General features: G+C 52.1%; 3 protein-coding genes across 11 annotated transcripts in view; 2 read left to right on the top strand and 1 right to left on the bottom strand.

Annotated features, from left to right (window-relative positions):
- The first annotated feature begins 60 nt into the window (after positions 1 to 60).
- Positions 61 to 17,767, top strand: SNX21 (sorting nexin family member 21). 5 transcript variants are annotated; one of them, XM_055082260.1, is made up of 7 exons: positions 61 to 3,667; positions 4,104 to 4,282; positions 11,686 to 11,790; positions 14,868 to 14,995; positions 15,655 to 15,709; positions 15,814 to 16,008; positions 17,407 to 17,681. In XM_055082260.1, exons 1-7 carry the CDS (start codon positions 3,406 to 3,408, stop codon positions 17,590 to 17,592), a joined length of 1,110 nt encoding a protein of 369 aa, XP_054938235.1. In that variant the 5' UTR covers positions 61 to 3,405; the 3' UTR covers positions 17,593 to 17,681. The 5 variants fall into 5 exon arrangements, with proteins under 5 accessions (XP_054938235.1, XP_054938236.1, XP_028339460.1 ...); XM_055082261.1 differs by lacking the exon at positions 17,407 to 17,681 and adding an exon at positions 17,692 to 17,767 and having other exon boundaries at positions 63 to 3,667; XM_028483659.2 differs by lacking the exons at positions 11,686 to 11,790; positions 14,868 to 14,995; positions 15,655 to 15,709; positions 15,814 to 16,008; positions 17,407 to 17,681 and adding exons at positions 7,165 to 7,197; positions 7,327 to 8,406 and having other exon boundaries at positions 81 to 3,667.
- ACOT8 (acyl-CoA thioesterase 8) lies at positions 8,403 to 17,753 on the bottom strand. Of its 2 annotated transcripts, none has more exons than XM_007115507.4 (6): positions 17,630 to 17,753; positions 16,221 to 16,357; positions 14,044 to 14,269; positions 10,986 to 11,143; positions 10,264 to 10,458; positions 8,403 to 8,649 (listed from the first exon to the last, which is right to left on the bottom strand). In XM_007115507.4, the coding sequence occupies exons 1-6, from the start codon at positions 17,746 to 17,748 to the stop codon at positions 8,531 to 8,533; spliced, it is 954 nt and encodes a 317-aa protein (XP_007115569.2). In that variant the 5' UTR covers positions 17,749 to 17,753; the 3' UTR covers positions 8,403 to 8,530. The 2 variants fall into 2 exon arrangements, with proteins under 2 accessions (XP_007115569.2, XP_028339463.1); XM_028483662.2 differs by lacking the exon at positions 8,403 to 8,649 and adding an exon at positions 8,653 to 9,418.
- A 43-nt stretch (positions 17,768 to 17,810) lies between the features above and the next one.
- ZSWIM3 (zinc finger SWIM-type containing 3) overlaps positions 17,811 to 22,302 on the top strand; it is a 21,913-nt gene continuing 17,421 nt past the window's right edge. For 2 of the 4 annotated variants that reach the window (XR_008616510.1, XR_008616509.1), the window contains exon 1: positions 17,920 to 18,405. Coding sequence is in view for 2 of the 4 variants with exons in the window: in XM_028483631.2 (XP_028339432.1) it covers positions 18,251 to 18,405 (155 nt within the window). In the remaining 2 variants the exon portion in view is untranslated. The other 2 variants (XM_028483631.2, XM_055082254.1) reach the window with 2 other exon arrangements.

The raw sequence follows: 22,302 nt of genomic DNA, 5'->3' as shown, positions 1-22,302 counted from the left end.
CCCAGGTATATGTCACCAAGCTTGTGCCAACTACAAAAGGTCAGTGCTTGGCAAGTGGAATGTTTTGTCTTTGAATCGGGGTAAGGGGCGGGGGATAGGAGGAGGGGAAAGTGACAGCCACAGTTATTGAACCTCTGTGACTTGCCACACACCGTGCTAAGCATTTTAACCACATGATCTCATCCAGTACTCATCCTGTGAGGTAGCAACTAGGATTATTCCCTTTTCACCGGGAGCTTTGTAAATCATAAAGGTCTATAGTCATGTTGGGGATTCTTATTCATACTGACTGAGGGGAAGTTGGGGCAGACTGTCCTCAGGGGACCCGTCTAGAAGGAGAAATGTATAGAGGGGTCCAGGAAACAGGGTGTGCACTTGGAGGAGAAAGAAGCATTGAAAGAAGATTCTTCTCTCAAGCTTACCTTCTCCAGGGAAACCGTTTGGGGGATTTACTTTTTTGGGGGGAAGGGGGACCGGGGGAGGTTTCTCTAAGTAGGTGAAGGGGCAGCTGGCCCCTTGCTAGAGCTTGAGGAAGAAGTCTGGAGGAGCTCAGCTGGCCATCTGGAGAGTGAAGGAGCGGGCAGATAGTCAAGTCCGAGGCGAGCCCACCCTGAGAACGTACAGGGTCCACACGGGGTGTCTCGGGGGATAGACAACATTTACGGACGGTAGCTAAGTCAACAAAAAGAGCACGGAGATGACTAAACACAGGGTCTGGGGCTAGTGGAAGGGGGCTGGACACCAAGGAAGTCAGATGGACAGGGGCAGCTGGGCTGCCCTCTTGCCCTATACATAGATATTCCCAAGGAAATCTCAGTGGAGCCAGGCCAGGCTAAATAAGGCCTCCCCCAGCCAGGCACAGGGCCGAGGGGCCATGCTCCCCAGGGGATGCCAATTTGGATACAAACATTGGAACCACTTAATCCCTTTGGAACAGAGAGTGTGGAACTTGCAGCAATCCTTTGTTCATTAATTTGTTCTTTCATTTATTCAGGGAAATAGATAAGGTCCAAACTCAGTGTGGCCAAAAGCAAGGTCCCACTCACCCTTCCATTCTCATCCCCTTTCCTCTCCCACCTTGCATGCTGCTCTTCTCTGTTCAGACTAAAATAAAGCTCCAAACACCACCCTTTAAAGTTCCCGGGCCCTTGCACATGCTGGGTTTTTTTCTGCCAGAAACTCCCATCTTCCCCTTGTTCACCTGCCTACTTCCCTACCCTCTTTCTCGGCTTTAACAATACTTCCTCAAGGATCCTTCCTCCCCTGTACCCAGGCCAAAGGAGTCCAACGTGGTCTCCAGTATTTTCCTCAGTCATAGCACTGAACATGCCATGGGATCACGACCTGTTCTAAGTTCCACGGACCAGAGACTCTTACCTGCCTGCCAGTGCATTCCCCAGCACCCAGCACTTGGCACTTAGCAAGTGTTCAAAAAATTATATGATCTTTGGAAGAATAAGTGAACACAATGACATCCGGTTCAGTATAAGGAGGACCTTTCTAACAGTGGTGGTTGAATAATAACGGGACCGGGCAGCCTCAGAAGGTAATGAGCCTCCTGTTACTGAATGCATGCAAACAGGAGTTTGATGACCACCTCTCAGGTAGGCTGTGGGGAGAGATCCATACAGAGCCTAAGAGTAGTGGAGAATACAAGACCTCAAAAGATCTCCTAGTTCTGGCCCTGTGTGTATGGCCCAGGGTAACTTTCCTTCACTGAGCTTCAGACTACCCATCTGTAAAATGGAGGTGCTAGACCAGATTTCGGAGCAACCCTCCTCCGACCCTCATGGCTCTGACAACCCATGGTTTTGTGAACACCTGCTTTGTACCCAGACTTGTGAGGCATTTGCCAAAGTACAGGTTAAGATTCAGCCAATGTTTGGTGAATGCGTGAGTGCTGAATGAATGAACAAATGAGGTGTGTCTTTGTTGCCCCAACACCCTGCTGAGAAGCTGAAGGAAGAGTCATTAAAGCTTTGAGATTACACAGACTTGGCCTTAAATCCCAGCTCCCCTATTTCCTAGCTGTGGATTTTGGGAAAGTCTATTTGCCTCAGTTTCTTCATCTTGAAAATGGACCATTCTTGTCCACTAACAGCCTCCTCCCCAGGATGTTGTGAGGGTGAGATGTGACCCCTTGTAAAGTGCCTAGAACAGGATGGAGGATACAGTGGAACTTCAAGAAATGAGAGCCCTGCCCCTTCTGCACAGAGGGAGGGCAGGGAGTCTGTGTTCCATTCAAAGCTATTCCCACACCGCTCTCTCCTGTGCCATTTAAAAAGGGGACGAGCTAACCATCAGAGAGATTTTACTTGTTTGATTGTATAACTAGCAATATCTGCCCTGCTAGGGACTGATAGCTAGGCCTTTTGACGGGAAGGGACAATAAATTCTTGACCTACTGCTGCCCTCTGGATAAAAAATAAAAACACAGCTCACTAGGGGAGTTGCTGAGATTAGCAGGCCTGCAGCGTGAGAAAAGAACAGGATGTGGAACTCAGGAGACCTGGGCTGCAGGGCCCTACATTCAGAAACCTCTGGCAAGCTGTATGACTTGGGGAAAGTAACTCAGCCTCTCTGGGTCTCAGTTTTCCCCGTTTGCCTATGTCCCATGTGTGAGGCAGGCTCAAATGAGATTGTAAAAGCTTGTGAACACTGTAGAAACAATAATCATTGTGTAACATTATCCTCTTAGTCCCTCCTCTGTGCAAAATTCGTACTTAAATTAGTTTTAATTGTTCCTGTTTTACAAATGAGAAAACCTAGGCTATCGAGGTCAGAGATCAGATTTCATCCCAGATCACTCGGCTTCGGTTTCCTCGCAGGTGAGATGGGCTGCCTACTGCCGCGTAATGACTTTGGAAAGTTAGAGTGCTGGATATAAATTAGGGGATAGATTGGGGCCAGCCTGGGTCTCCGGAGAGTTGGGAGGATTCAAGGAGGGTGTAGGCCCCTCCGCATTGGGGACGATCGCTTAGGGGGCTTGCCCAGGCCTACCCAGGATTCCCAAATCCCCCATGGAGCGAAGGGCCCGGGACTCCAGGGCGGCTCAGGGAGCAGGCGGGGCCGGAGGCGGGGCGGCGGCAGGAAGGGGCCGGAGCGGCCTGGGCCCGGCGGAACCCGGCGGAGTCCGGTTGCCCTCGGCCAGGCACCGCGGGCTGCACGAGAACCCCGGGGAGCGGGGCGCCCCAGACTGCACCTCGAGGCGCAGGAGGCCGACCCGCGCCAGGGGGCGAAAGGCGCCGGGAGAGTCGCGGGACGCTCCACAGGCAAGGGCGGGGCCTCCGCGGCGCCCCTCCCTCCCCCAATCCCGGCCCCGCCCCGCCCCCGCCCCGCGCGGGGCTGGGGTCCGCCTCCCTCCCCAACCCGAGACCCAGCGTCGCGAGCTCCCCCCGGGGTGCCATGGCCTCGCGGCTCCTGCACCGGCTGCGGCACGCCCTGACCGGCGACGGCCCCGGGGAGGCAGCGGCCGGCCCCGAGGCCGAGCAGTTCCCGGAGAGCTCGGAACTGGAGGACGACGACGCCGAGGGCCTGTCGTCCCGCCTCAGCGGCACCCTGAGCTTCACCAGTGCCGAGGACGACGAGGACCAGGACGACGAGGACGACGAGGAGGCTGACCCCGACCCGCTGCCCGATGGGGACCGGGCGGCGGGAGAAGACGCAGGCGAGTGCGGGAGGATGGAGGCGGGAACCCTGGGGCTCGATTAGGCCTCCACCCCAGCCGCGTTCCCGAACTGATCCAGCTGAAACGCAGACACTTCTTTAAGTGCCCCAGCCACCTCTTGGCTGTGTGACCTTGAGAGAGTCACAACACCTCTCAGCCAAGTTCCCTTGTGTCAAATAGGGGAAATCACTCCCATCCCGGTGTTTAGGGCATGATATGTACAGGGTCTGGGATACAAATGGTAGTAATGTGCTAGCAATGTTTTGGGGGTGGAGATATTTATTTAACATCTACTGTCTGCCGGGCAGGTGTTTAGCACCAGGCCCCCTCTCTGGCCCTCCGTTTCCATTTATGTCAAATGGGGATAAATCCTTTGTTATTTGTTGGGAGGATGAATGAGGTCAGGGCCCGTAATTTATGTGGAACCTGGCCCCAGGTCCATCCTGTGCTCATGCAGAACGGAGTCCCCCAACTGATGGGCAGCAGGGCAGTCAGCTCCTGACACGGCAGTTGCAAGATTTCTGGAAGAAGTCCCGGAACACCCTGGTACCCCAGCGGCTGCTCTTTGAGGTGACCAGCGCCAACGTGGTCAAAGACCCGCCCTCCAAGTACGTGGTGAGTGAGGGTCCAGGAATCCCTCGACTGTGAGTCTAGAAGTCTGGCTAAGAGAAAGTAGGGAAAACTCCAGCTTCCTGGGGGATCTGGCTGTGTAGTTATAAATGGCTGCCCCATTTTACAGATGGGGAAACTGAAGCCAGAAAGGGGATGTAACTTGAGCAAATCCTCAGGCAAATGACTTAAAACTTTTTTGAGGGACTATGGACCTATCCAGTCCTGGTTCTGATACTAAGAACTAGTGTGCATGTCCCCTGCTCCCTGGGTTTTGCAAATCGTCGCAAGATGAAGATACACAAGGAAGAATATTATCTGAGTCAGACTTGAGATCCAAGTTGCATTGGTTAGTGGTTAGAAAAATGGGTTTTGGATCCCAGTTACTACCAGTCGTTTGACTTTGGGTGAATTGTGAAACTTTGACGACCCTGTTTCCTCATCTGAACAAGGGGATAATGCCCAGGATTGTCGCAGAAATCAAATGAGACAGTGCATAGAAAGCCCTTAGCGTTGCGCCTGGCATCATGAAGTGCTCGATAAAATGGTAGTTCTATTATTATTACTTAACTTTGGGTTGAAAACGTCTGGCCTCTAGCGCCTGTTGTAGCCTCTTTACAACCCAGGAAAGTCAGTTCTCCAGCACCCACACCTGTACAGAATAAGCTTGTCCTAAGGACTGGATTTATGGGATGGGTAGGGTTGGGGTGAAGATCAATGCCGGGGGAGGCCCTGATTTCCTGCCTGTGGAAAGGAGAAACACATGGTGAATTCGGTGGTCCCGGTCCTGAAACCCAGCCTGACCTGGCTGGTCATGGCAGCAGCAGCTCCCTGCCTCTCACTTCCCTCCTCTTCACCACCCTCCTCCATTTCTGACTCAGCAGGAAGGGGGCCTGGAGCCCTGTCCCACGTCTGGGCTTCTCCACCCCTCTTTGCAGCTCTTAGTGAAAAAAGGGCCACGCCCATGGGGCGACTGCTCCCATTTGAGCAGGGATTGACTCCGATGATCAGATCTTAAGTGGCAAAAGTCCTGGCTGGGGGTCATGCACAGGAAGGGGGCGCCAAAGATCAGTTATCTAGTAGCAGCTGGGAGACAAGGAAGTATGCGGGCAACTCTGGGAAGAGAATGACAAGATAGAGCCAACTTTGCCCTGGCCCAGGTCTGGGGAAACAAATCTCCTCTTTGTCTGATGGGGACCCTAAATCCTGCTTTAACATCTCCTGGGGGTTAAGAGCACAGGCTTTGGAATTAGGTCGGCCTGGGTTTGAGTCCCAGCTGGGCCATTTACCAGCTGTGTGACTTAAGGGAGGTCTTTGAGCCCTTTGCCCCCTCTTGGGGCCAGCTTCCTGAGCTGTCAAACGGAGGTAAGGATGGCTTCCAGGCAGTGCTGTTGTGATGATAAAATAGTAGATGTGAAGAGCTAGGCACAGCACGTGGTGTAGGGTAGGTGCTCAGTTAATGGAGTGACTCTCATTACCTATCTCAGTGGGACAGTATAAGGATCAGATAATGGATCTAAAATGGGTTTTTGTCCAGAAATTACAAATGAAAATAAAAGCTAGATGAGCATAAGGGGTCACTATAGACCAGTGTTTCCTGAAATGTGTTCAGCAGAAAATTGGTTCTCTGGAATATCAATAACTGTTCTTAAAAAAAAAAAAGTTTTTACAGTCAATATGCAATATGTTTTGGGAATGCAGAGTTGAACGAGAGTAAAATAAGTTTCTTTATTGTTAAACTTTTTAATCCTGAATATTAATGTAGACTGTGAATCTTCAAGGGAAGGATAGAGCAGGCAAACCTAACTGACCAGGGGCGGCTAGGATATTGGCAGTTTCACAGAACAAATTCAAGAGAAAAATCTCGGTTTGGTGATAGTGATAGTATGCTTTCAACATCGAACGCTTGCTAATCCCCCCTTTAGACCTGTTAGCTCAGCATGATGACAGATTAATGCATGTTTGGGTTCTCGGACCTGGGGGGAAGCTTAGTGGTCATCTTGTTCAGTGTTTCCCAAACCTCCAGCGCCCTCACAATTCTTGTCCTCTCTAAATGCTACTTGTACCATTCTGTGCTTCACATTTCTCTTCAAATAAACCTATTTTTTTAAAGTAAGTTTAAAAGACAACTTTATAGCACAACTGTATATGGAAAGGCTCACTTGCCATAAAGAGAAGATAACCATAAAAATAAAAGCAGTGAAAGTGTCATTAAGCCCTGCCTGGATGCTGCTGCCTGAAGAAGGCCCTGACCTGAGAGTCTCTTTCTGGCTCTTTTCTATAAATGGAGATGCAAAGGGCTTTTTTAAACCAAACTGAGAGCTTCTCAATGTGCAGTCAGAAAGGTTCACAGAGAATTAGTGGGGGCATCACCTCCTGCCTCTGACTCAGTGTTATTTACTCCAGTACATACCCCCTAAACCACCCAGGTACCAACGTTTGCACACATCCCACACTTAAGTAAACAGTGAGCTGGGCCAGCGCTCCATTCACTAGAGTCGGAAGCGGACCCAAGAAGGGGACTGCCCTGCCTGACATCACATAGTGAGGGAGCACCTGACCTGAGGCTAGAACTTGGGTCCCAGTGCACTTTTCACACTGGTTGCTACTGGGGCTGTCTGGAAACCTGTGTTCTGGGTCTGGATTGGAATAACCTGGCCAGGGATGTGGGGCTATGTATCCAGAGTGGAACAAAGCTCCAAGCTGATCCTAAAGGTTGGCTCTAGAGGCCCAAGAGATGCACCTGGGTTTCAGCCCTCGGCTGGTTTTCCAGAGGGGCTGTCAGAAGAGCTCACTGCCCTATGGGAAGGGAGTACTCCCTAGCAGGGGCAGAGGGGGCGGCTGGACCAGGCGCTGAAGCTCATCTCTGTCTTTTTCTCCCCATGCTGCCTTGGGCCTGGGTCATTTCAGATGAGCCTCAGGTAAGATGATACTGGGCTCCCCAGCAGCCTCGGGGGTGAAGGGAAGAGGTGGGGGAAGAGAGCTGGAAGTGAGAGGGAAGGGTCCCGGGGACACCTTGCACCTGCCCTGACCCCCACCCTCCCCCGCAGCTCTACACCCTCGCCGTGATGGGCCCAGGGCCACCGGGTCGCCAGCCAGCCCAGATCTCCCGCCGATACTCGGACTTTGAGCGGTTGCACCGAAACCTGCAGCGGCAGTTCCGGGGCCCCATGGCTGCCATCTCCTTCCCCCGCAAGCGCCTGCGCCGGAACTTTACCGCAGAGACCATCGCCCGCCGCAGCCGGGCCTTCGAGCAGTTTTTGGGCCACCTCCAGGCAGTCCCTGAGCTGCGCCAGGCCCCGGACCTGCAGGACTTCTTTGTGCTGCCGGAGCTGCGGCGGGCGCAGAGCCTCACCTGCACAGGCCTCTACCGCGAGGCCTTGGCGCTTTGGGCCAATGCCTGGCAGCTGCAGGCCCAGCTGGGTGTCTCCTCAGGGCCAGACCGCCCTCTGCTGACCCTGGCGGGGCTGGCTGTGTGCCACCAGGAGCTGGAGGACCCTGGGGAGGCCCGAGCATGTTGTGAGAAGGCCCTACAGCTGCTGGGGGACAAGAGCCCTCACTCTTTTCTGGCACCCTTTCTGGAGGCCCACGTGCGGCTCTCCTGGCACCTGGGCCTGGACAAACACCAATCAGAGGCCCAGCTCCAGGCCCTGCAAGAGGCAGGCCTGACGCCCACGCCACCCCCCAGTCTCAAAGAACTACTCATCAAGGAGGTGCTGGACTAACCACACCTAGACTTAAGGCCACTGTGGGGAGAGGCACTGCCCCAGGATGGGAAGTGGGGTAGGGGCGGATGAGGACAGGATCAGCAGTTGGGAGGTGACCAGGGGTGCTGGGAACCCCTAGAAGTTCCACAAAGGATTTGTAGCAGACTGAAGAAATGTGCTTCTGCTGAGCTGGGCTCAGGACAAGCTTTGGCTAGGATGGTGCAGGGAGAAAGTCTGGTGCAGCCTCTCCAGCTTATGAATATCTGGGGGCTGTGCCCCAGGTCAGGGTCAATGGTCCCTTTTCGTTGGGCCTCCAAGCCAGCCTGGCTAAGGGCCAGGGACTCTGGCCCAGGAGTCCTGGGGTTGATGGCTGGAGGGAGGGCTGCAGTTCCGGCCCAGGGGGATTAAAGGCCAGCAGCTCCACTGGTAGAAGTCTCTTTATTCCATGTTCAGGACCAAAGGCCCAGCCCTGGATGGTAACTCCTGCCTCAGGAGTCGGGGGGAGAAGGGACATCCTTGAAGCCCCAGGCCAAGCTGGTACCTCTGGCTACAGCTTGCTCTTTGAGTCCCGGGGCTTCACTCGGATCACGCCCTCCTGGGCACAGGACATAGCCAGGACCCCATCCCGACGCCACAGCCGCCCATGAACTAGGCCCCGGGAGCCACCTGTGAAGGTAAGGGAGAGAAAGGCCTTCTGTTTCCTTCCACCCAGCCAAATGCCCTCCTTGAAAAACGAACAGCTCGGGTTGGGCCACCCCATGCCAGGGTATGCTCAGTGTTGTGGTCACTCCCAATCTCCAAGCACCCTTTTAGGAGCCTATTATGGTTGGTCATCGGGGGTAACTCCTCCCATGGGAATCCCACTTGATGGTTTAAAAGCACTTTCACATATCTGCTGACTTCCTCAAAAAAATCCCAAGGGGAGACGTTCTGAGAACACTCTGGTTCAGTAGCTCAGCTAACCAGACCTGCCCCACTTCTGGCCACCTGTGTGAGGAAACCCATCAGTTCCCTTTATAGTAAAACAAACCAGGCCCTCCAGGCTGGTAATTCATTCAAACAAACCAACCAACAACAAAAAAAACCCACCTCCATCCCCACAGGGACAAAGGGGCTCAGAGGACAGGACGTGGAGCCGTGAGGCCTGGCCACGCCCCCTCCCCAGGTGGAGATTCTCCCTTGCTAGCCCAGGGCCTTAGTCTGATTATTTAGGAAGGGAACTGCTCGTTTCTCTTACATGCAGAACAGCTCACTTAGGCCTCACGGTGACCAAGTGAAGCAGGCCTTGTCCCATGTTCCAGACGATGCCAGTCAAGCCCGGAGAGGCTCAGGAACTTGGCCTTAAGGATCAGGCCAAACATGAACCCAAGAGTCCTAACTTCAAGGTGGTGGCTCCTTTATTGTGATGCTGTTGGCGTTCGAGAGCCCCCCTTCCCTGAGTATAAAAAGTACCTCAAGTTTTGTCCCTGTTTCACAAAGCAAGGCTTTTCCTTGTTTGAAATGCACTTCCTTGGAAAGGAACCCAGGGCTCTGAGACTAGGCACTGACGAACGAGTCTGGGTTTCTCTCAACACTATAGGAGTATCCAAGCAGTGGGGCCCTTAGAGAATGCTGAGTGCCCTGACCCTCAACCAGCTTAATTGTCAGAATCACTTAGGGAGCTTTTTTTTTTAATTTTTTGGCTGCGCCATGCAGCATGCCGGTTCTTAGTTCCCCGACCAGGGATCAAACCTGTGCCCCCTGCAGTGAAAGCACGGAGTCTTAACCACTGGACCGCCAGGGCAGTCCCGGGAGCTTCTTAAAAATAGTTTCCTGGATCTCATCCAAGACCTGCAGAGTCAGAATCTTAGGGATGGAATCTCAGAATGTTCTGAAAAAGCTCCCCCAAGTGGTGGTCTGATGGGCCACCAGCTTTGGATACCTCTGTTTTAATGCAACCCTATTTGTTTGGATGGGGAAACAGGCTCAGAGAGGAGATGGGACTTGCCCAAGATCACAGAGGGAATCTGAAGTGGTTCTGGGACTAGAACTGAGTCTCTGAGATAAACTGAATCATATTCCCAGCATGTTACAGAAATTAAGAGCTGAGCAGGTGTCCCATCCTCAGGCCTCACCCCGTCATTCTGAAGACAAGGATACCACAGCCTAGGGAAGCAGAAGAGGAAGTGAGTGATCTGTGTGGTGCTCCATAGAAAGTGGGTGGGGACAGCATCACCCAAGAAAGCAGGCTCCCTGGCCTCCCAGGGTCAGCACCCTCATCCCCCATGGTCCCACACTTACCGGCCCAGGGGCTCTCACACTCATAGAGCATCCAGTGGTCAGCTCGGAAAGGGGCGTGGAACCACATGGAGTGATCCAGGGAGACCATGAAGTGCACCTTGTGCTGCCACTGGTGGGGCAGCAGTGCTGTGCCCAGGAAGGCATAGTCCGAGATATAGGCTGCCACGCAGCAGTGCATCTTCATGTCGCCCTCCCCTGCAACAGATTCCGGCCCCATCAGCCCTGGGCTCCTGGGCTTTACAGCTCAGGACCTGCAGGGAGGTAGGAAGAAAGGGGCTGCCATGCACAGGTGTGCAGACTGTTCACTGCCCAAGGGCACCTGGCCCAAGGTGTGTGTGTGTGTGATGGGCGATAAGGGAGACAGGGATGGGAGTGGGGCAGGTGCAAGTGAGGATTGAAATCCAGTCTTCAGTCCCCAAGTCTCCCACCGTGGACCCCCAAAGTGCCTTCTTCCAATTCGCACAAAGGCACCTGACGCTTAGCAGGGGACCTGGGGAAGAATCTTGGCCAGGTGCCTTGCCTTCCCCAGAAAGGGGCAACATTAGGATTATAGTCACCTGCCCGTTCTCCCCATGCAAAGGGCTGAGCCAACCTCCCCATCATGCAGATAAGTAAACAGGCCCAGAGTGGGGAAGTAACATGCCCAAGGCCACAAAGGGCAAATGAGGTACAGGTCTAGGCCCCCATAGAGCGTTTCCTTTCAGGCCATGGGGTCCTCTTACCAATGTAGCCCCGGGCTCGCACCCAGAACATCTGTTTGGGCTCCATGCTCTGCAGCTGGCTCAGAGTGGGTAGGTTTACCAGCTTGATCTCAATGGGCACCTCCCGGGCAGCAATTCGGTTCAGCCCCACTCGGTAATTCTCTTGGAGGTTAGGGTCCCTGAAAGTAAAGGGGAGAGGGACGGGGAGACCCAGGAAGATGGGGAGCCTGTCCTCTGAGCCGCCTCTTCTGACCCCCCTCATTCCTCCACAGGGACTCCTGACTTATCCCCAAAGCTCCCCTCCCCTCTGGCAGGCAAGATAGGATAGATTTGCATCCTTTCTTTGCCACTTATGAGCTCTGTGGCCTGGTGCAAGTTAGTCATCGCTCAGACTTTTTTCCCATCTGCAAAATGTGGATAATGAGTCACCTACCTCATGGTAAACACTGTGGAGGAGACAAGATAAGGCGTATGAAGCCAACACATCATCTAGTCATGCAGTGTACCCTGTGACAGGCCCCGTTCCAGGCATTTCACACACATGAACTCACCCGTCAACACCTCTGTGAGATCCATGCTGTTCTCACTGCCATCTGATAAGTGAAGCAAGCACAGAGGGTGCAGGTAGCCTGCTCAGGAAGTGGAGGGGCGCGGGATTCGGACCCAGCCAGTCTGGCTCCTTGGTTCACACTCTTAACCACTTCTCTATTCTAACACTCAGGAAACAGGCTGCCCTACTTGGACTGACTTACCTAACCCTGAGCAACTGGGGAGACGCTGTGTTCCAGGGAGAGGAGCCCATTTCCAGGGAAGCCCCTTTGCCACAGTAAGGACCACCCCTTGTGCCCCTAGGCTCTTCCCCGGGATTTCCGTTTCCATCCCTATCCTTTCGAGCCCTGTCTGACAGAACCTTCTGTGATGAAGGTATGGTCTGTAGCTGCACTGTCCGCTGTGGTAGCCACGAGCCACATGTAGCTGTTGAGGGCTTGAAATGTGGCCAGTGTGACCGAAGGACCAGAACTGAATTAATTCCATTTAACGTTAATTAACTTAATACAGCCACCTGTGGTTAGCGGCTTCCTTATGGGACACACAGCTCTAGATTCAGGGACCTTTAAGAACAATGTCCTCCTTTCATTTCTCAAACATTTTGGAGCTCTGACCGCATACCAGGCTCCATGCTTATTCCTCTCTGTCAAGAGTGATGTAACTACAATTTAATGAGCACTCACTGAGGGCCTTGTTATCTTGTGTAATCCTCACAGCAGCCTTATAAGGTGGAAATTCTGATTGGCACCATTTTACAACTGAGGACGCAGGCTTAGAGTGGAAAAGCAACTTGCCAAACTCACACAGCTGGCACGGACAGAGTCTAGATTTGAACCCAGGCTTTTCCTAGGTGCAGATGCACGTCTGTTCCCTCACACCGGGCTGACAGCCCCGACTGCTGCACAAGGCAGCGGGGCTCTCCTTACGATAGAGCTGTGAAGTGTGCAGGGCAAAAACAGCCATTCCCATTTTTTAGATGAAGAAGCAGGGCTCTGAGAGGCTGGGGAGTTGAGCAAACCTACACAGCAGGTGGGCTCTAATAGAGGTGGAGCCCTGGCCCCAATCTATAACCGAGCAGAACCCTGTGGGTACCTCTGTCAAGATTACGATTAACCTCCTTATCTGAACCTTTATTCCTTTTATTGTTCAAAACCTGTTCTCCTCAAGATTGAGGAGGGGAATTGTAACCGAGCAGGACCCTATGGGGCCTTCCTGGGACAGGCCCTTCCCCCATATCCTCTGCTTTACTCTCTGAAGTACCTAGATAACAGAATGCATGCACATTTCCTGAGCTGTTTTACAGATGTTAACCACACCCCCCAGCCAAATGAAAGCTGTTAACTACTTGATGACCACGAGCACATAGCCCCAGGCCTCCTGGAGCCTAAGGACTAACAATGTTAACCCCTGTGACGCTGCCCTCTTACCTCACCATCAGCCAATCAGAGAACTGTGCACGAGCTGATCACATACCCTGCGACCCTCCTGCTTTACCTGGCTTTTAAAAATGCTTTGCCAAAACCCTTCAGGAGGGACTTCCCTGGTGGCGCGGTGGTTAAGAACCCATCTGCCAGTGCAGCGGACATGGGTTCCATCCCTGGTCTGGGAAGATCCCACATGCTGTGGAGCAACTAGGCCCGTGTGCCACAACTATTGAGCCTGCGCTCTAGAGCCCTTCAGGGAACTTGGGGTTTTTTAGAGCATGAGCCACCCATCTCCTTGCATGGCCTTGGAATAAACCTTTCTCTGCTCCAAACTCCGAGATGTTTCGGTTGGTTTGGCCTCACTGTGGATTTGCCATAACAAATCCACGTGACTTGTCCTGTGTCAGGAGCCAGAGCTCTTTCCACTGCCCCAGCGTTTTTCCAACTTTATTAGCTGTGATTCAAGAAACCTGTTTTACCAGGTGACATTCAAAATACTTAACATGCACTAAGGCAAAGGCAGCAGGGCCACAGCTCTGCAGCAGGGACCCTCACCCCTGGCAGGCATTAACTCCTAGGCTTCTGGGTCATGGGTGACCCTGGAAGAGAAGGGGGACCACTCAGGGACTGAGGAGGCATTTACCAACAGTTACAGAAGTATTTCAGTATTTAAACAGTAGGAAAGCTGTAACAGTACCTGAACTGGCTGAATAGGAAGGCCTGCATTTCACACCATGATCCAACACCCACCCATGGGCAAACATGCTCTCCCACACAACTGAAATTAATGTTTCACAAAAGGATGCCTACCCTTACTACAGGCAATACACTCTAGTATCTTCTTGTTTAGTCTAGCTTCCCCGCACCCCACCCCACCCCCACCCCGGCCGTGCCTCATGGCTCGTGGGATCTTACTTAGTTCCCCAACCAGGGATCGAACCCGTGCCCGCTGCAGTAGAAGCACAGAGCCCTAACCACTGGACTGCCAGGGAATTCCCTAGTGCAGCTTTTTAAATGCTGGCCGAGATCAACTAAAGGACTCCGTGGCCTGCTGACAGGTGGCGACTGCAGTTTGAACACTGTCCTGGGACCTTGAGGTCTCTCACCTTAAATACTGGTTAATGAGGGCCTCGTGGCCAGGCAGCTCTTCCGGTGGAGGCACGGTAGGCATGGAGAACTGGTGCTGCACAGGGCTGGGCTGGGCCTTCTGGAAGGAGGCCTGGCAGATGAAGATGGGCCTGCCGTGTTGCACGGCCTTCACGGAGCGCACGGAGAAGCTCACCCCTGTTCGCGTCCGTTCCACCTGGTACAGCACCGGCACCTTCGGGTCCCCTGCAGCAGGCAAAGGGCACACAGCACACGGTGAGCCCAACTGAGCCCCGGAGGCCCGCTCACCATCACCATGGCTGGACAGGCCCCTCTGTTGCTTGTTCTCCATTCCTTTTCTGCTTGGTAGCTACTGACTGAGGCCTGATGAAGCCCAGGTACTGGGCTACACCCTGTCATTGGGATGCTCCCGGTGCAGGTGGAGATCCTCTCCGTCAATAGCACAGGACAGAAGGGACACTGCCAGATTCCCTGCATTCAAAGCCCGGCTCTGACACTCACCAGCTGTGTGACCTTGGGAAAGTCACTTAACCTCTTTGAGCAGTTAATGCATCTGTGAGATGGGGATCATCATAGTGTTCATACCTCTCAGGATTTTTATGAGCATTAAATTAGTTTGGAGTCGTAAAGTATTCAGAATAATATCTGGCATGTAGTAAGTGCTCTGTGTTTGTTCAATAAAATACTCTCAGCTTTTGTCTTGTTCCCTCTGTGACTGGGATCTTGTCATGAACCCAGTACCATTCTTCTAGATCAGGGGTCAGCAAATCTGGCCTGCTGCCTGTTTTGTTTTTGTTTTTCTTTTCTTTCTTTTTTTTTTGAGAACAAGCAAAGGTTATTTATTCAGAGTTTGGTGCATCAAGGGAGTCATCCACAATCACTTCCGCTTGGCAGAGACTCAAAGGCAGACAGAGGAGCGGGAAAGCTTTATAGTGAAAAAAAAGGTTTCAGGTATGCCCTGCTTGGAGGCTGCTGGCATGGTGATAGGCAGGCTAACTAGAAGCAGGGCAGCCTATGTAATTGGTGAGGGGTGCATGTTTGGCTTTCCCCAGTTAGTCCAAAGTTGGAAGCAGGGGCAAAAATTAGGGAAGCTCTCAGTTATTCATCAAGTCCTGGCCATTAGGGGCTGATCATTACAGGGACTATGGTTTGGCCCCCTGGACTGGCTGCTAGAAATGGTGGTCTGACTTCCTCCAAGCCTGACTTGTAGATAGTAGGTTGGCTTCCTGTGCTAGTTGCTACCAGTTGTGGCTCAGGGTTCTATTTTTATATATGGTTTGGCCACTGTCTGATATTCATTCTCCCAGGAAAAGCCTGCTGTCAGTCCCTTCATCCGTAATGCAAATGGAAGTCACCTTACCCTTGTCCTTCGCTATCTGTGCTCACAAAGCAGGATGGGAGACACTGGCCCCAGCGTGAGGACTATTAACCCTCAATGAACAGGTCGGGGAGGGTTTTTAGAGAGAGTGTTCCTGGTGTCCCTGAAGTCCTTTAGTCTGAGTCAGACTGACCTTGGAGAACCCAGAACTCCTAGGAGTGAGATTTTTATGTTTCTCAAAAGGGAGCATGGGTTTTAAAAGATTACTCTCTCCTCCTTCATTTGATTCCAGAGCTGTAAGCAGCTACAGAGATCTTGCTTGGCCCCGCCCCTTCTGCATTTTTCAGGTGGGATGAAGGAGGGGTGGGGGAGGGTGGTTATATCTCACTCAAGGTCGCCCGGTGAATCAATGGCAAAGCTCCTACTAGACCCAAGGTCTCTTGTTTCCCAGGCTGGTCTCTTCTCCAAGTTAAGCTGCCTACCTCAAAGTCCCAGCAGAGGTTTCAGCACCCCTCTGAGGATCCAGCACAGGACTGGCACCACAAGGTGTATGAAGAATAAAGAACAAAAGACCCACTGGGAACAGTTAAGCACCAAAGTCTTGTGCCACTGTGGTCCAGAAAACAAGTACCCATTATCTCAGCAGGTATGGGGTCTAAGGCTCTTCCTGGCCCCAGGCCTTCTTCCTCTCTAGGCTTCCCTAAGGGCAATCAATTAACCCTCTCCCTCACCACCCCCTCCCCTCCCCTCCCCCCTCTACCTCTCTCCCTCTTTCTTCTCAGTCTGCTCCCCAAGGCCAGAAAGAAGTGGCTGCTGGGCCACCAGTGCTGGGGTGGGTTAAGGGAGGGGTTGGTTTACCTTTCCGAACAAAGTAACAGTGCAGGGAATGCACGTGGACATCTTCACTCACAGACTTGGCTGCAGCCACCAAAGCCTGGCCCACGATCTGACCCCCGAACAGCCGCTGGGTTGAGGGTACCCAGTAATGCCTTCCTCTGTGGGGAGAGGGGAAAAACAGGAAAGACTTAGGTGCTGGGCCATATCCCACAATCTTCAATGAGCCTCTAGTGCAGGATCTCTTAACCTGATTGGGGTTTGGGATCCTTTGAGAATCTAGTGAAAGCCTTTCCCCAGGCAAATATCCTAACACCACTCTACCTACAACTTCAAGGCCTTAAGGATGCCCCAAACTTCTGTGGACTTCAGTTAAGGATAATGAACCAATCCCCATATTTTATACTATGAGAACAGGGATCAGAGAGGGAAACTGACTTGAGCAAGGTCACACACACACAGCTCAACCATTGCCATCCTGAGCAGTATCCGGGTCTTTTGAGCCCAAGTCCAGTGTTTCTTCCATTGCCCATACCAGGGTAAGGCATAAGCCTCTCAAGCCCTTGAGTAGACCAAGATGAACCCCACAAGCTGCAGGGGGGACTGCATTAAGGTCTGCCACTTACACCCCTCAACTTGACAGCCCAGTTCTTAAGAGAACTAGATTTAGAGCTTGAAGGGCCCTCAGACTTCAAGTCTAACCCCTTCAGTGCACAGGTGAGGAAACTGAGGCCCCAGAGATGAAAAGTCTTGCCCATTGCATGAGCCCGGTGGAGGATTAAGAATTTAGGTCTCCGGCTTCCCATTGCCCAGCCTAGCATTTTTCATATAATGCATTGCACATAGCCCTCCAGGGAGTTATTTGTAATTGGTTTAAGTGGGGGTAAGTTAATACCTAAGATAGCTTCCAATAAGCCAGGAGGAGCCTTGGAAGCCCAAACTATTAAATCCCCAGTTACAGTCAAGAATTTAAGTGGCATCAGGAAGGAAACTGGCTCAGGCCTCAGAATGAATAAAGAGCTACTAGACCCCACCTAGTGGTGGTGGGGATGGGGAATCTAAGAGGAAATTATAGTGAATATGCAGGAGCTGCGGATAAGTTTGTGCCCTTGGACAAATCACTACCCTTTCTGGACTGGCTCTCCCTGGGACATGATTCCTCAGGGGAGGCTGCTGAGAAGGATACCTTGGGTCACCACTTTTTGCCTAGATTGCCAGGACCTCCCAGGGGTGGGACTGCACAGACCCCCGCGCCGAGGAGGAAGCCGGGGCAGCTTTGTCAGGCACAAGTTCCCTCCCAATCGCGGCACAGGCATCTCGCGCAGAGCCCATCCTCGTCCAGGGGAATACAAGCAGGGGCAATGGGGTGGCAGCAGGCAAGATCAGGAGCCTCTGACCCAATGCGTGGGTGCGGGCCCGATGCGGCCGGCTACCTGAAGAGATCCTCGTCCAGCAGCTCAAGGTTGAGCACGCTGGTGACCAGGACGCTGCGGAGGTCCCTGGGTGGATCGCCGCCGCCCTGTTCGTCCTCTAGGGCCTGCGGGGACGACATGTAGCCCACTTGCTGCCGGACCGGGACCCTGCGCTCGGGGGAACACGCGGAGACCTGGACAGAACGCGCAACCTCCAGCAGAAGCTAAATAACCGGAAGTCCCCCGCAAGCCCTGAGAAAGCGGGATGCAGGTTATGATTGGTCGATGCTCCTGTCAGTCTTCGGGTGAGTGTGCCCACCTGCTCTCTAACGATTGGAGAAAATGAGTGCCAGTCCGGGGAACCCGTGCGTGATTGGATGTGTTAGTGAGGGGGCGGAGCCCCGGGACTGGATAATAAGGGCTGAGTGTCATTTCCCCTCTGCCAGAGAGCAAAGACGCCCCCCAACCCACGGTAACCCTCTCAGGTCGAGGGCTTCACCTGAGCTCCGTTAACAGGCCACCCAATAGGGGCCCACCCTTAAGGCATCCTGGGCCCACGCCAGCCGGTAGACCCTCAGAGGTGACCTCTGACCCCTGGTGTTTATCTTGGTGCAGCCCCTGGTGTGGGCAGAGGGGGCGGCCATGGAGCTAGGCAGCTGCTTCAAGACCTACGAGGACTTCAAGGAGTGCTTCAGCGCCTACAAAAAGGAGAACAGGTGCTCCTTCATTCTCAGGAACTGCGTCTCCGTCCGCTTCCACAACCTCAACCATGGCACCTCAATCCGCGAGGACATCCTGTAAGGGGGGGGCGGGGGCGGGACAGGAGGGTGGGGAGGAGGCCGGATGGTCCCCAGGAGGGCGGCCTGGAGGAGAAGGGAGTGCAGCTGGGCCCCTGTCTCTTTGAGGATTCCACAGGCACTTATTGAGCACCTGCTGTGTGCCTGGTGAAAAGCGCAAAAGCTACATAGGCATCGCTTTTTGACCACCCGCTTCACCTTCGCTCACTCACAGCTTTTATGGAATTCATAATAGCTGCAGTTTGTCCCTTTTTTTTTTTTTTTTTTTTTTTTTTTTTTTTTTTTTTTTTGCGGTACGCGGGCCTTTCACTGTTGTGACCTCTCTCGTTGCGGAGCACAGGCTCCGGACGCGCAGGCTCAGCGGCCACGGCTCACGGGCCCAGCCGCTCCGCGGCATGTGGGATCTTCCCGGACCGGGGCACGAACCCGTGTCCCCTGCATCGGCAGGCGGACTCTCAACCACTGCGCCACCAGGGAAGACCTGTCCCATTTTTTGAGCACCTACCGTATCCCAGACACAAAGTATGGCCTTCACAAATAGATAAAAACACCTTGGCGAGAATTTTCTTCATCAGTCTTCTCTTTACAAAGCAGTAACACTGGTCATTTATTGGGTAGTTTGTTCATTCATTCATTCGTTTGTTCGTTCTCTAAATGGTCCTTGAGCTCCTGAGATTTACAACCGTTTTTCAAACACTTCCCATGTCCCAGGCAGCGTTCTCTATTCTGTACGCTTTACCCCACAGGGCTGTATTGCAAATTATAGGCAAATGTTATTTTTTCCATTTGGCAGATGAGAAAAGAAGCTTGGAGGCTAAGCTAAGGGTTGAAAACTCAATTGCCTTAAGGACTCAGGTGAAACAGCCCAGTGTAAGAAAATTTAACTTTTAATTTAACTATACAAAAAAGAATGAGGAAATAACCAACACCAGGTGTTTGTGCTAGGGAGAACAGAAGTGTGAACTGGGCAAAATGGAGAGCAGGCCAATTAACTCCAGCTGATGGCTGCCATGGGAAAATGAAGATCCAGTGTTCCCAGATTTGGGACAAGTGGAGTCAGCAATCCAGGCTTTATGCGAATGTGTCCACTTTTTAAAAATTGAAAATCAATTCAAATGTAAACACACACTCTATAGGCCAGCTCAGAGAGTCAAAGTATATCTGAGTTTGAGACCTCTGGGTTGAGGCGTTTGGCCAAAGCTCACTCTCTAAGCAGGCAGGCTGTTTTTTTTTCCCCGTACTCTGAAGTCCAGTGCTGTGCTGGGTACAGCTAACATAAAGATGAATAAGTAACTAAACCTGCCCTCAAAGAGCTTGAGGTGGCATAGAGTTGGACTTAGGTAAACCAACTAGTATGTGATAAATGCTTTGAAAGAGATGTGCAGAAGAAGTGACAGATGCCTGGGAAGAAAGGGAAAGGCTTCGCACTGGAAGTAATGGTTTCTGCTGGGTTGTGAATGAAGGCACAGGGCTAGTGTAGAAGTTCAATGGGTAATATCAAGTATCACAGAGGGGTTTGACCAGAAGGAGCTGTGGAGCGAGGGCACAGATCCGTCAAAGAAGGTGGCATGTTGGAGAAACAGTGTGGGATGCCATTCTTGACAGGAGGCTGTGTCAGTTGCAGTTTATGTAAAAGGTCTGTAAGTACCATTGTGAGGTGTTTGGACTTTGATCTCTGCCGGTAGCATCCTTCTAAACAGCCAAAGAATACCCAAAAATGCCCTGCTTTCAAACTGCTTACAGTCCAGATAAAGTGCTGTAGCCTCCCGTTGCCCTCATGATTAAGTGCAGGACTGTTACTAAGCTGGCTGGCCAGACCATCTGACCCTTCTCACCCCCCCATCTTGCACCATGTGCTCCATCTACGCCGGGTCTTACTCCTGTCCCAAGCCCACAGCTTCCTGGTCCTTGCACTTACCACGTCTGCTGGTTAGAATAAACTTGCCCATCCACTTATCTTAGCTCCCTTTTCCTCAAACATTAGTTGTTTTTTATACTATCCTCTCTGTACTATATATCCTGAACTACAATTTACTTAACATTTTTCTTGAAATTCTTCTAATATTCAAAGAAACTTTAGAACCAATCTAAGCAATAATATATAAGAAGTAACAGTATAGTGGCAAAAAGATAGTGTGTATTTCTAAATAACTATTAAATATTCTTGTATAATCTGAGGTCATTTTGGGCTACTTGTGGAAAACTCTGTCTTAGCTAATTGTTACTTTTCCTTCAGTTATTAGCATAATTTCCAGGAAGCCTTTCTTAACTCCCTGAAGATTTAGGTTAGATGCTCCTGCTCTATGTTCTGACAACACCTTTTACAGTTATTTGCACATCGTTAAGGAACACAGTTTACAGAGGTTTCCCTGGTTTGCTGAGCTCTTCCAGGGAGGGACTCTGGTTTACTATTTTTTTGCATTCTCACTGATTAACACCATGCTGCTTGCATAGAATCGAGTCCAAACACCTCATAATCACACCTAAACACCCTTCAGGTGGATCGTCTCCAGGGTCTAGCACAGGACTTGTCCCATGGCAGGCTTTAAGTAGCTGTTGAATGAATGAGTCATCAAGTGTTAAATGTGTAATTCAGCGAAACTGGTGCCGCAGGGACTCAGAGAAAAATCACAGTGGGCTAGGGAAGCAAGTGAGAAAGGGAGGCTTGAGCTGGGCTCCATAGATGGGGAGGTGTCAGGAGGTGTATTTGCTGCTCTAACAAATTATCACAAATATAGTGGTTTTAACAACGCAAATTTAGCATCTTACTGTTCTGTAGGTTAGAAGTCAGGCACAGATCTGACTGGGCTAAAACCAAGGTGTCAGCAGAGCTGCATTTCTTTCTTTTTTTTTTTATAAATTTATTTATTTATTTTTGGCTGCGCAGCCATTGCTGCTCGCGGGCTTTCTCTAGTTGCGGCGAGCGGGGTCTGCTCTTCGTTGCAGTGCGCGGGCTTCTCATTGCGGTGGCTTTTCTTGTTGCAGAGCACTGGCTGTAGGCGCGCGGGCTTCAGTAGTTGTGGCGCTTGGGCTCAGTAGTTGTGGCTTGTGGGCTCTAGAGCACAGGCTCAGTAGTTGTGGCACACGGGCTTAGTTGCTCTGCGGCATGTGGGCTCTTCCCCGACCAGGACTCGAACCCGTGTCCGCTGCATTGGCAGGCGGTTTCTTAACCACTGCGCCACCAGGGAAGTCCCTGCATTTCTTTCTGTAGTCCCTAGGGGAGAAGCTGTTTCCGAGTCTTCCAGCTTCTAGAAGCTGCCCACACTCCTTGACTCATGGCCCCCTTCCTCCATCTTCAAAGCCAACAGTGGTTGGTGGAGGCCTCACATCACATCACTCTGGCCCTGCTTCATCCCATCTCCCTCTCTGGCTCCCTCTTCCATTTTTTAGGACCTGTGCAGATAATCTAGGATAATTTACCTTTAAAAAAATCAGCTAATTAGCAACCTTGATTCCATCTGCAATCTTAATTCCCCTTTGCCATGTAACCTAACATATTCACGGGTTTTAGAGATTAGGAAGTGGACATCTTTGGGGGACCATTCGGCCTGTCACAGGAAGGTTAACATCCTGGAGGGAGAAATGGTGTGTGAGCTAGTGCAGATATTAACATGCTGTACTTGGAAGGCAGTGAGGAGACCTGCTTGGCTGGAAGGAAGATTTATGCTGGAGCAGTGCGAAAGAGAATGGAAAGGACTCAGCTAACAGATTAGAGTTTCGGATTGTTTTGTTGTCGTTGTTGTTGCTGTTTGGCGGTACGCGGGCCTCTCACTGCCGTGGCCTCTCCTGTTGCGGAGCACAGGCTCAGCGGCCATGGCTCACGGGCCCAGCCGCTCCGCGACATGTGGGATCTTCCTGGACCGGGGCACGAACCCGCGTCCCCTGCATCGGCAGGCG

Source organism: Physeter macrocephalus, unplaced genomic scaffold, assembly GCF_002837175.3.
Source record: "Physeter macrocephalus isolate SW-GA unplaced genomic scaffold, ASM283717v5 random_49, whole genome shotgun sequence".
Taxonomy (NCBI): Eukaryota; Metazoa; Chordata; class Mammalia; order Artiodactyla; family Physeteridae; genus Physeter; species Physeter macrocephalus.
The sequence above is the reverse complement of the archived record's forward strand: the minus strand, read 5'-3'. Positions and strand labels throughout refer to the sequence as shown.

Bases quoted from the DNA above. Each gene is read 5' to 3' on its own strand.
- SNX21 (XM_028483659.2), top strand. From the start codon at position 3,406: ATGGCCTCGCGGCTCCTGCACCGGCTGCGGCACGCCCTGACCGGCGAC. The intron at 4,283-7,164 runs GTGAGTGAGGGT...CTCCCCATGCTG, and splicing joins ACCCGCCCTCCAAGTACGTG to CCTTGGGCCTGGGTCATTTC. The intron at 7,198-7,326 runs GTAAGATGATAC...CCTCCCCCGCAG, and splicing joins TCATTTCAGATGAGCCTCAG to CTCTACACCCTCGCCGTGAT.
- ACOT8 (XM_007115507.4), bottom strand. From the start codon at position 17,748: ATGTCGTCCCCGCAGGCCCTAGAGGACGAACAGGGCGGCGGCGATCCA. The intron at 11,144-14,043 runs GTGAGAGACCTC...CTTTACTTTCAG, and splicing joins CTCATTAACCAGTATTTAAG to GGACCCTAACCTCCAAGAGA. The intron at 8,650-10,263 runs GTAAGTGTGGGA...TTACCTTCACAG, and splicing joins GTGTGAGAGCCCCTGGGCCG to GTGGCTCCCGGGGCCTAGTT.